Here is a 12,580-nt window from a genome sequence, read left to right as displayed (position 1 = left end):
ACAGGCAACTATGGGATGCTGAGAGCATGAAAAAATGTCTTTCCCAGGGAAGAGTGCACCAATTGGTTATCTAATACTAAATGGTCAGTCCTAAAAACAAACATACAAGTCTAATTACTTAGACTGAACAGTTTATATTTAATGAAAAAGAGGCCAGGAATTTGAAAAAGAGCAAGGAGGGATATGTAGAAGTGTTTGGAGCGGGGTGGGGGGGGATGATGCAATTACAATCTCAAAAGTAAATTTTAAAAAAGACAAAAAATATAAATGCATACAAAAAATAAAGTTTATGACTTTGTAAGAAAAAAGCAGGGGGGAGTCAAGGGCTTCACCATTTCCAGCTTGGATGAGTTACATTTGCGGGTGTAGTCTCACTCATTTCAGGGAACTGTAAAGCAAGGAGAATACAAAACAATGCATGTTCGTGTATTTTGAAATCAGCCTCTTTCAGCGTCTGTGTTCAGTGTGACTCTGCCCCGAAGCAGTCAAAGGCAGTGTGCCCGAGACAGAGTGTGAATCCATTTCCCCAATTAAATGGAGATAATCTCATCTCCATCCTTCCTGCCAAAGGCCTGGCAGTTACCAAGACAGCTGAGGATCCCGGCCAGGATGGAAGAGCCGGAGTGACCCAGTCTTGGGGAGTAGGGCTGACTCCCCGGGGTGGGGAGGAAGGGGCAGGAGGAAAGCTTCACATGGCTGTCATCATAAGCATCATGACCAGAAGCATCTTGGAGAGGAAAGTGTTTGTTTGGCTTACATGTACTGATCACAGCTGGTCACTGAAGGAAGTCAAGGCAGGTACTCAGGCAGGAACCTAGAGGCAGGAACTGAAGCAGAGGCCATGGAGGAACACTGCTTAACGACTCCCTCCTCATGACTTGTTAAGCTTGATTTCGTATACCATCAGAAACACCTGTCCAGGGGTGGCAGGCTGAACCCTCCCGTAGGAGTCAAAAGGAATGTCCTACAGGCCAATCTTCTGGAGACATTTTCTCAGCTGAGGTTCCCTCTTTCTGGATGACCCCGGCTTGTGGCAAGTTGACAAAAAACTCATTACAAGATTGTTAGAGGGGTGCCAACAGCAGGGCAGAACCTCCCCACCACTTCCTGGTGGAGCTGATGGCCCTCAGTGCTTTCCCGGCTCCCAGGAGAAGTGTGATGTAGGTTTCATTACAGTTGTCACACAGGGCTTGGTTTCAGCCCCCAACCCCCACCCGGGACACTCAAATTCATGGGTGTACGAGTCCCTTATCAAACCAAGACACCTGCAGTTGCAGTTCTATATTCTTCCCAGTCAGTTTTAAAGAGTGTTTTCAAGGGTTGAAGTTGTAGCTCAACTGGTAGAGTGCTTGCTTACATGCTTGAAAGCCTGGGTTCAGTCCCCAGCACCACATAAAAACTGGGGTACTAGCACATGCCTGTAACCCAAACACTTGGGAGATGGAGACAGAAGGATCAGAAGTGCAAGGTCATTGTTGGCTACACAGTGAATTTAAGGCTAGCCTGGGCTACATGAGAACCCATCTTAAAAACAAAACACCACTACGAAACAAAACTTTTCAAAGTGGTTCAGTTGCTTTTAAGTTTGGAAGTATTTTTCTGTCACCTATGATCAGACTTGGGGTACCTCATGGGAACACACTGTGGGAAAGGCTTTAGTTCTTAATTATAGAAAATTCAGTGACATTTTTGTTATGACTTAAACTCTTGTGTCATTTTAAAGCATTCTCCAATTCCACAGAGAAGAGGCACGGCCTTCTGTATGACAAGGACAAATGACATCCTAACTACTGCTCTCACTTTGTCCCCGCCATCGCTATGACTCTAAAATGCAAACCTTACAGAGATTGAACACAGTATTAAACATCCCCTCACTTAGCTTTTGGCCAATCCCTCCTTTTTGCCTAATGGCTTTTCTCAGAACATAGTATGTGAACGGAAATAAATCCTTCCTTAGATTGCTTTTGTCAGGTCACAAGAGTAACTACCGCCCTCCAGGACTGTGGGGGAAGGGGCTCAGCATTTAAGAGCAGGAGGAAGCAGACAGGGTCGGAGAGACCTGGTGAAGCTGAATATTGGAGGTCTGATGAGAGCACAGATTTTAGACATGGCCAGAAGGGCACATGAGCCAAGAATTCCTGAGAACCCTGATGTCAAAAACATGGATGGATACAGCAAATAATATGAGTGTGTTTTTCGTAAGATCTAGAACCAGGATCCCCTCAAAGACAGAATTCCAGTCTCAGCTCATTCTCACGTTGGTCTTGTGTGCCTGTCTATACTCAGGGCTGCCATTCACCTGCTGAATCCCTCAGGGCGGATTCTATACCCTGGGGCAGACTTTTTCTTAAATGGACTGAGACTATAATGAGGCTACCATGAGCCTGCTCGCTGCTTTCTTCTTTCCCACAGGCAGAGACTACAGCAAGGATTCCTCCAGTCCCTGTGTCCTGGACACACCCAACCTCAGCCTCTTGGGACCACAGCTGTCTCTGCAGTGGTAGGGCCTACTGGTCTGTTGGCCCTACCACACCGAATAACCTGTACTTTAAGGCAGAGTCATGGCTCACAGTAAAGAGTACAGAGAGTCTGGGGGGTGGGTGGGAGACTCACAGCTTCTTGCTTATTATAGGGCCATAGGGTGTCCAGGGAAAGGCAGGGTGTTGTGGGAGAGCAAGCAATCTCAAAGAAGGGCCAAACCTCATTTGCAGGGCTCCACACATTCCAGAGACAGGGACTCACCTTCTCGTGGTTCAACAGGATAATCCTCACCAGCACAACGTTAATGTGGGCCCCCAGTGACTCGTCATGGTAGATTTCATTGACCTGAAAGACAGCCAGGGAGATATCAGCAGGAACGATGGGCCAAAGATGGCTCCGGCTGTGTACCTGGCATCTTGTTCCCAAGCCCCCAGGTAAGAACCCAGGGGCCCTGCTTGTCTTTCTCTACATATTTACCTCCAATATTCCATCAACTCCAAACTGCCTCTTGATCCATCCCTCTACGACCCTCCCTGGTCCCGGCTGCTACTATCATCTGCCTGGATTTCTGCAGTGGCCTCCTGAGACATCCCACTTCCTGACCTATACCCTCCCTCAGAGCTGAACTTGAAGCAAAGAATTCTCTCACCATCACCTCCCAACTGAAGCATGGCATTCCCTCCAGAAGGAATGACAACTGTCAGAGTAAGTCATTCCTGGTTGTTGCTGCTCTGTGAAATGTTATCCGTGTACATCGCTTCACTCCACACTCGGTATCCCACAAACTCCACGTCCAAGGATTCAATCAACCCCAGATCAAAAATATTTTGGGGAAAAGTTTACAGAAAGTATACAGGCTTTTTCCCTTGTCATTTCCTTCTAAACTAGACAATAGCCTGTTACATGGCATTTGTGCCTTATGAAGTATTGTAAGTCATGTAGGAACCACTTAATGAATATGGGACTGTGTGTAGGTTAAACACAAATATCAAACATATTACTCCAGGAACTTGAACACCTGAAAGGTGTTCTGGAACTGAGCTAAGTCTTTCGGATGGGGAAGGATGCTGCACTTGGAAATGTGGACCACCCTGGATCGGCAACTAACTCTACCTTCATCCTGTTAACAGAAGCATTCATCACAGGGTCTCTTACTCTGCTTGCCTTGTTCTATGCCATGCCTGTCATGGTCTTCTTTCACATTTTGAGCACTATTTTTTTTTATTTTTATACTTAAGAACATTATTTGGGGGCTGGGGAGATAGCTTAGTGCGTAAGAGTGCTTGCTATGCAAGCATGAGGACCCGAGTTCAAATCCCAAATGCCCACGTGAAAAATGGCCTTGCCTGTACTTGTAACCCCAGTGCTGGTAGGGGGTGTTTGTAGACAGGAGGATCTCTACGGCTCACAGCTGCCAACCTAGCTCAGGTTCAGAGAGAGACCTTGTCTCTCTGATCAGCTTGAGAGTAAGAGTGGAATGCCCAGTGTTGTCCTCTGGCTTCTGTAGTACCCAGGCATGTATACCCCCACACATGGGTACTCACACACATGTGTACCCCCACATATGTGCACACAGAGACATGTAAAACAAATAAAAACATTATCCTTCGCAGGCATCTGTAGGTGTCCCCGGATGCCCACAGCATAAAGGGGAAGGAGAATGAACTCCCATGGTCTACAGCATGACAACCACCATCTAGAAACACATGCTAGGTTAACCTCAGGCTCAGAGCTGCTAGTGGCTTCCTTACCCTGGGGTCACCCACATCTTCCCACCTCAAACTCAGAACGTTCTGGAATAGCCCTTCACTGGCCCTTCCTTCACTGGCTGAGCAAACACTGTTCCTTCTTGTGGGGCCCCTCCAGGTCAGACATGCTCCTGTGGTGAATTGGTACCCCATCCTTCTTAAGCCCCACAGTATTGTGGAATAGAACAGTTGTTTAACTATGTAAAGATGCATTGCATTTGTTTAACTAGGTAAAGATATGTTGTTGTTTAAAAAAAAAACAGAAAGAAAAAGACAAAAAAAGGATACAGCTCCTTTAAGAGGCTCTGCTGCACAGCAAGCACTTGAGTAGCCAACACATTAAGTAAAAACAACAAGCTAAGTAAAAACACCTGCCATAGTATGAGTACCAACTACCTAGAGCCATGACCATTAAAAGCAGCTCTTGGTTAAATGCAGCTCCCAGCTGAAAGCTGCTCTGGGGCAGGCCCATGGGCGTAAGGCTGGTGCTCTCATGGACCCTGAGGAGCAGCCAGGGAGCAGCCAGGGAGCAGCCAGGGGCTAGCTAGCCAGGCAGGGGTCAGCCAGCCAGCCGGACATGGAGGAAACAGGAAAGCATGGATACAGAATGAAAGAAAGGTAAAAAGCCCTGAGGCAAAACACAGATAAAGAGAAACAGGTTAAATTAAGTTATAAGAGCTAGTGGGACAAGCATAAGATAAGGTCGAACATTCATAACTAATAAGTGTCATGATTAGGGGGGCTGGTGGTCCGAGAAAGCCTGCTATACCACTGCTACTGACCTTTGCCTCAGTCTGTACTTCCCCTCCTTGAATGTCCCTCTCCCCAGCCCCAGAGCAGAGCAAAGCAGAGCAGAGCAGAGCATGGCCAGCAGACACTTGCTGAAAGAAGAAAATTGGTGGAGCCACACATGCTGTCTGTTTGCAGACTGGCCCAGAGGTTGCCCATGAGGCCCTTGATGGAAAAGCAGACATGGCTAAGCTGCACCCCAATTTTCAGGTTTTCTTCCCAGGGCAACTGTAATTGCTCCCTCTAAACAGCAGGAAGATGCCTGGGGAATCTGAGCATAACAAGAAAAATGAAATCATCATAGTGATGGATGGGGTGAAGAGGGACACAGGGCTTGCGAGGCACAGTCCAGTGGCTGCTGCTGTCACCACAGTTGTGGATAAAGATGGCACCAATCAGAGCACAGAGCTAACAAGCTCACTGGTCCCCAACCAATGCCACCTTTGATCCCAACACACAGGCTCTGCCAGGAACCTCTGCACAGACAGACAATGTGATTATAAGTTGGCTTCTGTTCTCTTGTCCTCCTCTCCTTTGGGGAAGAAGTGACACAATCAGAAGTGTGGGAACATGGTTGTCACAGCATCAGGACTCTGTGCTGTGCTCTTTGTCTTGAGTCCCCTGAGTGTCCTGTCTGTCTGGGTAGCATGGCATTGGCCCCTGAGGACCATCTAATAAATACCCAAGTACCCACCTTAGCACCTGAAGCTCAGAAAGTAGAGCCCAAGGGCTGGGCGACCTAGCCCGACGCCCACTGTCCACACCCACCACCCACTGCCTCCTTCATAACATCAGAGCAGAAGTGTGTCTTGCAGAGCTCTTGCGAGGATCTGATTTCCACACACACGATGGAATGGTGTTTACGAAAACCCAAACTGTATTTTTCATAGTTGGCAAACAGTATTGCCCCGTGGTTCTGCATGAGGTCTGAGAAGTGGGTGGACCCCCCTAAACCACAGGCATTGCTGCCTCAACTTTGAGGCCCAAACTAGATTTTCTTTCTCAGTCTGGGCTGAGACAACGGCTTTAAAACCCAGATCTTTTACTTAAGGAAGAGAGGGGTTTGTTTTCTTTATTTTTTAATTCTTTATCTGTGACGAGCAAGGCCAGGTCATTATGGCTCACAAACTTCTGCTGAGAATCACAGTTAGGCAGAGTAGAGGCCCTGGAAAGTCCTGCTGTAGCAGGAAGGGGCAGGGGAGGGAAAGCAACTTCGTAGCCTTAGTCTTCAGAGAAGGTGGGGGTGGGGTGGGGATGGGGTGAGTATAAAGCAGCTCCCACAGCCAACAAGGAAAAGCAGAGTGCATTTAGATGCCCCCACTGCCTGTGCTTTTGAGAGGGACAGGTTCCCACCCTCAGAGGCCCCTGGGAGGCCACATAGAGACTCAACATGCTTGGGCAGTGAGCAAGAATGAGGAGGCCAGCTCCCAGCCATGAGCCTAGTAGACACCAGGGATCACCTGAGCCCATGGCACAAGAGCAGGATTATCGTCAGTTTACTTGGCCATTGCCATGTTTCAGAGGGAGCCCAGGGATGCAGGCCTGCAGGAGGGAAGGACAGACCTGTATCGTGGCTGTTACAGCAAGGATGAACCACAGGCACAGGTCCTCCATCTCAAGGGCAGGAGCCATGGGCAGGTGTGTGCTGTGCCATACACAGTTCCCTAACGTGGAAGCAAGGAGTGTACCATAGAGACCAATTATGTCCAACCCCATTCGCAGGATGGGATTTTGATCCCCCATATGATAGCTTTTGGAGGAGTATCTTCAGAAGTGATCAGTTAGGTGAGGTCAGGGGGTAGGGTCCTTGAGATGGCATTAGTGACCTGTGGGAAAGGCAGCAGAGAGCTAGCTACCTTACCCTCCTCTTCCTCCTGCCCCTCCCTCTCCTCCTTCATCTTCCCTTTCATCTCCTCCAGGTGAGGACACAACTGTTGGCAGGGTGGTGATCAGGTTGGCTGGCAATCCTGATCTTGGAGTTGTCAGTTTCCAGAGCTACCTGAGAAAAACTGTCACTTACACTAGCTCTACTCTGTGGTGCTTTGTTACACTTGCCCCAGCAGGAGTCAGGGGTCGCTGTAGTTTGCACTGCCAATGTCCTTTGAAAGCTCCTGTACTGGAGGCTCATTGTCTGGCCTCTCGTGCTTGGTAAACTGATAGAACCTTTTGGGTTGGGGGCAGAGCCTAAGAGTACCAAGTTGGGTTGTCAGGAAGGAGCATGTCCTTGAAGATTTGGGACCTGGTCGGTTTGACTGTCTCTGTGTCTGTCTTTCTCAATTGCTTCCCTCTAGTAACCTTGACATGAGCGGCTCTGTCTGTCACACTCCCCATTAGGATCTTCTGCCTCTCTTAAGCCCCCAGTGGAAGGCCACGTGATCATGTTCTGAAACTTCTGAACCCATGAGGTCAAAGAAACAATTCCTCTTCCTAAGTTGAAAACCTCAGGTGTTTTGACACAGCAAAGAAAAGTTAACTAACAAAGGGATTGGTCAAAGTTCTGAAAGAGGAAGAAACTACTTCTCAAGAGCTGGAAAATAAGTGTTCTTCTGTCCTAGGGCTGGGTGCTTTCGAAGGAGGAACATTAGAAAGGACTAAAGAAAGCCATGTGTGCCCCCATGTTTAGATCTTAGTGTGACAGCGTTGACCCCACCGTGCATGTAAATTTGTAGCTGAGTGACAGGCCCTTCTTTGGTTCTCAGTGGAACATCTCAACATGAGTCAGCCACACTATGGGCCGAGTCACCCAGGAACTCTGGCCTGGCTTCTCCCTCTCCACTGGCCCAAGGCAGCTAGGTACCCAGGAGACCCAGCAGAAGCTGGGTGGTCTCTCTGTGTGTCAGGAGAACAGGCATGAAACTGCATTCCTGAGGGGTGGTAGAGAGTGACACTCCAAAGCCACCAAGCTTGCTCAGAAGCTGGCAAGCCTGCTGCACAGTCAAGGCTGTGGTAAGAGCCTGGGAGGGAATACAGGAGTGTCTGTCACTTTGCTTGACACTGACCAAACACCTGACAGAGACAACTAGGCTCATAGTTCTAGAAGTTCATTCAGTCTATCATGGTGGAAAAGGATTAGTGGAAGAGCTCATATCACATAGACAAGAAGCAGAGAGAACAAACTGGAAACCAGGTAGAACTTTCAAAATCCTGTCCTCAGTGACCTTTACCCTACCAAGTTTCTACAACCTCCCCAAATAATGCCACAAGTGTGAGGGACACTGCACATTCAGTCCTAGAGGCTGCACTTACGTGGAATCTGCCTAGAGGGCAATTCAGGGTGTCCCCTAAGGACATAGTGGGCCGGGAGAGCTGAGAACGGTTCAGCAAAGTAGCATGGTGCTCCTGGCAGAGCCACAGCCAGGTGCAAACTCCTGGGTCAGAGTGGTAAAGGTGAGGCACACCCAAGCAGAAGAGGGACAGGGAGGGGCTCTGACGGTCTGAAGAGGGGGCACTGAGGCCATACCAACAGGCAAGGACTTCAGATCTATTCAAAGAGCAGTCAGGGGTCTGGAGGGGAGGACAGTGACACTATTTTTACCAAGATTGCTCTGGATCCTTAGAAAGTAGGTGGAGGGGAGATGTGGGAATATGGAGCTCAGGGTCAGGGAGGAGTAGAGGGAAGGGATGGATGAGAGAAGTCATGTGGTCTGGAATGGGTGGTAAGGCCACCTCCCAGCTGGAACACACACACACACACACACACACACACACACACACACACACACACCCTGCCTGGGGAAAGGCGCATGCCTGGAATTCCAACAGCCTCTCTCTCTAGCCCTGAATTCCTTAGATACCTTAAGAGAATTTAAAGAATAAAAAGGTTGGGACACACACACACACACACACACACACACACACACACACACACACACACATACACACAGAGTAATCCATGTTTCAAATGAGGATGGCATTTACTCCCTTGCTTAAACAACTCCTACCTTTCCACCACACTGGAGGGACTCCAAAGCTCTTTATGGGATGTCAAGGTCAGGAAGATAGGGGTCCTACTGCTGCCTCTTCTAAGCTCCTCCTTGCACAGGGAGCCTAGCCCTACTTCAGGGCTTTACACTAACTAACCTCACCTTCCCTGTGCAAAGCACTCTACAGTGATTCTAGCCCATAGTAGGTGTTAAGTAGATTTGAGGGTGGATGGATGGACGGACGGATGGATGATGTGGAACAGCTGGCTGCCTAATCTCCCCCACTGCAGCCAGCCCTCCTTTGCCCTCCTTCCACAGGGCCTGTGTGCTGGGAGAAGCAGCAACCTTTGCCCAGACTTCAGTGGTGGTGGTGATGGGGCGGGGTGGGATAGTGTCCTTGAGCCCTATCTTTAAGAAATTGATCTTGGAGCCTTTAAGCCCTGTGGGGAAAGAGTCAAAGCTGCAGCCCTTCTCCGTGTGCTGGAGGCCTGGAGCTGGCATTTAGGGGGAATGCTTTGTGATGTGCTTTTTGTTTATGCAAAGAGGCAGCCAAGTTTCTGCTCTGGAGTAGACTGGAAGGATCTGGTTCTGCATGACAATGTCAAAGTTTGCCTAGTTGGCGGCAAAGCCTCCCTAGAATGACAGTGAGCCCTGGAGGAGGGCCTGAGGTGGCCTGAGGTTGGATAGAGGAAAACTCCCTTGAGGATGGGACTGGGGTACAGAATGGGAGCACCTGTCCAGGAAAGGGGGTTCCTTGTGAGGGGGCCCGTTGGCCCTGCTGCATGGTAGACAGGTTATGAGCAGACCTGCTGCTGGGATCCCTGTGTCTCTATGGAGCTAAGCTCTGGGCCATGAGCAATGTCAAAAGCCATCTGGAAAACGCAGAGAACAAAGTCATCTCAGGGAATCCCCAGAGGGTGGTGGGAGGGCACAGCCCCTGAATGGCTTCACTGCAAACCCCTGAAGTAAATAGAGAAGAGGCAGGTTTAGGCTGCCAGGGTAGATAGAGGCTTGGGATAGTGAACACACAAGAATTTGAGGAGACAAGACAATGCACTCAGTAGAATTTGGAGAACTCAAGACTGAGCAGTCAGAAGCTGAAGGAGATGGCTATGACACACCCACTGGGAGCTGGGGGAGCAGTTTGCTGGCCTCTAAGGAGGAATATTTGTTTGTATTCGTGTCTCCTGGAGCTTGTCAAATGGGCAGGGTGGGGCTAGAGGTGCGTAAATCCTTTCTTTAACTGCAAGTACCTGAACACAACAGCCAAGATAGACCCCCAGACTTCATGGTCTGTTCCCACCTCCTCTCCTGTGGAAGTCCATACCCTCCAGGATAACTTACTGGGTAATGGACCTATGGTGAGGCCCAAGCTATCTCACCCCTAGCTAGGCTGTCAACGCACAGAGCCTAGTGCACATTCCGTGAATACTGCTCAGCTGGTGTAGCACTGGGGTGGGGGTGGGGTGCACGGAACAAAACATGATTGCCATAGAAACTCTTCCATGTGGTTGTAATATGCAAAGGAAACTGTCCAACCCTCCCCCTGGATTTCCGGGGTGAGCTAAAGGAGAGTCTGAACTCCTCAGTCCCAATTGTATCTGGCCTCAGGAGGAACCTACTGTGATCCTGCTGTGTAACTCAGGATACCTTCACTTACTCTTTTTGGGCCTCAGTTTCCCCAGGCATGGAGAGGTAATTGTCCTTGTGGCACAGGTTAGCTATAAAGACTAATAGCAAAACAATTTTAAAGCATCTAGAAAAGCCCCAGTGCATAGTACTATGTTAGTGAAGCTGTCCAACACAAGAGGCTTGGGGGGAGAGAACTGTTGCTTTGTGTCCCAGATTTTGGCCCCCTTGGCTTCAGCCTTTGGACACTGCCTCCCATTTTCCTGGTAACACTAGAAAGGTAGTATTACAAAGTGGGACAAACACCCACTTTGTCACTCCTTAAGTCCTGGTCAGAAGGATGAACACCCCTGGGGGAGAGGTGGCATTCTGATCTTCCCCAGAGAACAGAACATTTCACACTACTGTCTTCTGCTTTAAGAGTTAATTCAATAGGACCTGTCAGTCACCTGGCTAAGAGACCATCCCTTGGGCAGGCTGATTCAAGCTAAAGAATGGGAGGAATAATTTCCCCTTTATCAGATAATGTGGCTGTCCTCAGTAGGCACTTGCTGAGACATAGCCATCCATTGAGCTTGGCTAACCCTGCCCCCTTCACAGTCCTAATTCAGAGAGGTGTAGTTTTTACCTTACTGCTTTCCTTTCTCTTTCTTTATCCAAAGCCTAAGCACATTCTCTCTGGCACTTTGAGATTTCCTGCTCTCTAACACTAAGCCCCACCCCTGCTCCACCATATGGCTGTCTGTTGCCATGTACCTGCTTGCTGACCTCCCTTGCTAAACATGCCAGCCTAATGCCAAGGGCACGGCTTCCCTCCTTCTTCTCCATGTCCCTCCTCCCAGTGGCTGCCAAGAGTCACAGCCTGCTTGCCTATCGTTTTCCAGAGCTCATAAAAGTATCCTTGAAAACTGGGTGCTGGTGGAGCATGCCTCTAATCCCAGTACTAGGAAGGCAGAGGCAGGAGGATCTCTGTGAGTTCAAGGCCAGCCTGGTTTACAGAGAGACTTCCAGGACAGCCAGGGCTACACAGAGAAACCCTGTCTCAGAAAACAAAAAACAACAGACAGACAGAAAAACTATCCTGTGTTTTCACTGAATCTTTCATTAATGAGATTAAGAACACAAAGAAGGAGCCCTGGTTTCCCTGGTAACACCAGGAGCGGTCTCTGCAAACACCAGCACTTGCTTACGATGTTTCTCCACAACCAAGAGTGTGACAATGTGAGCAGGATCTGGAGCAGGGGCCTGATCTCCTAGGGTCACAGTCTAGGAGATCCTTCTAAGCCCAATCTCCCATGGGCTGACCTGACAAATATCAGAAGTAATGCTGCCCGACAGAGGAGGGTGGTGGCTGCTGAGGCCACAGGACACAGAAGGACACAGCTGAGGGCCTGGGGCCTTCAGAGGCCTCTCAGCTACTCTCAGCCCAATGGGGAGAAAGGCGGAGATGGCAGGGATTTTGATTCCTGCTGGCAGTGACCTGGGGATGTCAAGTCTCTGGAGTGTTATGCTGGGGTGGCTGGCTAGCCTCCCTGAGCACAGACTTGGGTTTAATGTAGTGTCCTGGTTCAGGATGCCAAGTCCTTATACTACCCCTGGTCAGACTGCTAGCCTCCCCCTTCCCACACTCCTGCATGTTTCCCAGCCCATGTGGTACAATTTGTCCCCAAGGACTTGAGCTCTGCCATTGGACTCCACTTGGACACTACTGTGTAATCAGCAAACAACGTATTTTTCATTCCTCACTCAGTAAACCAGATTCTCCTGCTGCCTGATCAGATTGTGACCCAAGGAAAGAGATGAGGAAAATGACACCATGAGCCCAAGGAGCCTATGGCCTCCAGGAAGTTCCTGGGGGTGGCCTTGGGAGTAGAAAGCACTCTCGGAAATGAAGGAGTTTGGGGAGATGTTGGAGAAGTGGAAAGTGAGATCAGGGCTGGAGGTGTACTCCTCTGCTCTGCCCCCACCTCAGCCTTGGCATCAGAGACAGACAGATCCAGAGGCCTCTGG

General features: G+C 49.3%; 1 protein-coding gene across 1 annotated transcript in view; it reads right to left on the bottom strand.

Annotated features, from left to right (window-relative positions):
- The window catches only part of LOC100769264 (A disintegrin and metalloproteinase with thrombospondin motifs 2), a 201,179-nt gene that overhangs the window by 41,069 nt on the left and 147,530 nt on the right, over positions 1-12,580 (bottom strand). The window contains 1 exon segment of the mRNA XM_027427626.2: positions 2,743-2,826. Within this exon segment, the coding sequence (XP_027283427.1) occupies positions 2,743-2,826 (84 nt within the window).

Source organism: Cricetulus griseus, chromosome 7, assembly GCF_003668045.3.
Source record: "Cricetulus griseus strain 17A/GY chromosome 7, alternate assembly CriGri-PICRH-1.0, whole genome shotgun sequence".
In the NCBI taxonomy this organism is placed as follows: domain Eukaryota; kingdom Metazoa; phylum Chordata; class Mammalia; order Rodentia; family Cricetidae; genus Cricetulus; species Cricetulus griseus.
Note: the sequence above shows the minus strand (reverse complement) of the source record. Positions and strands in the feature narration are given on the sequence as shown.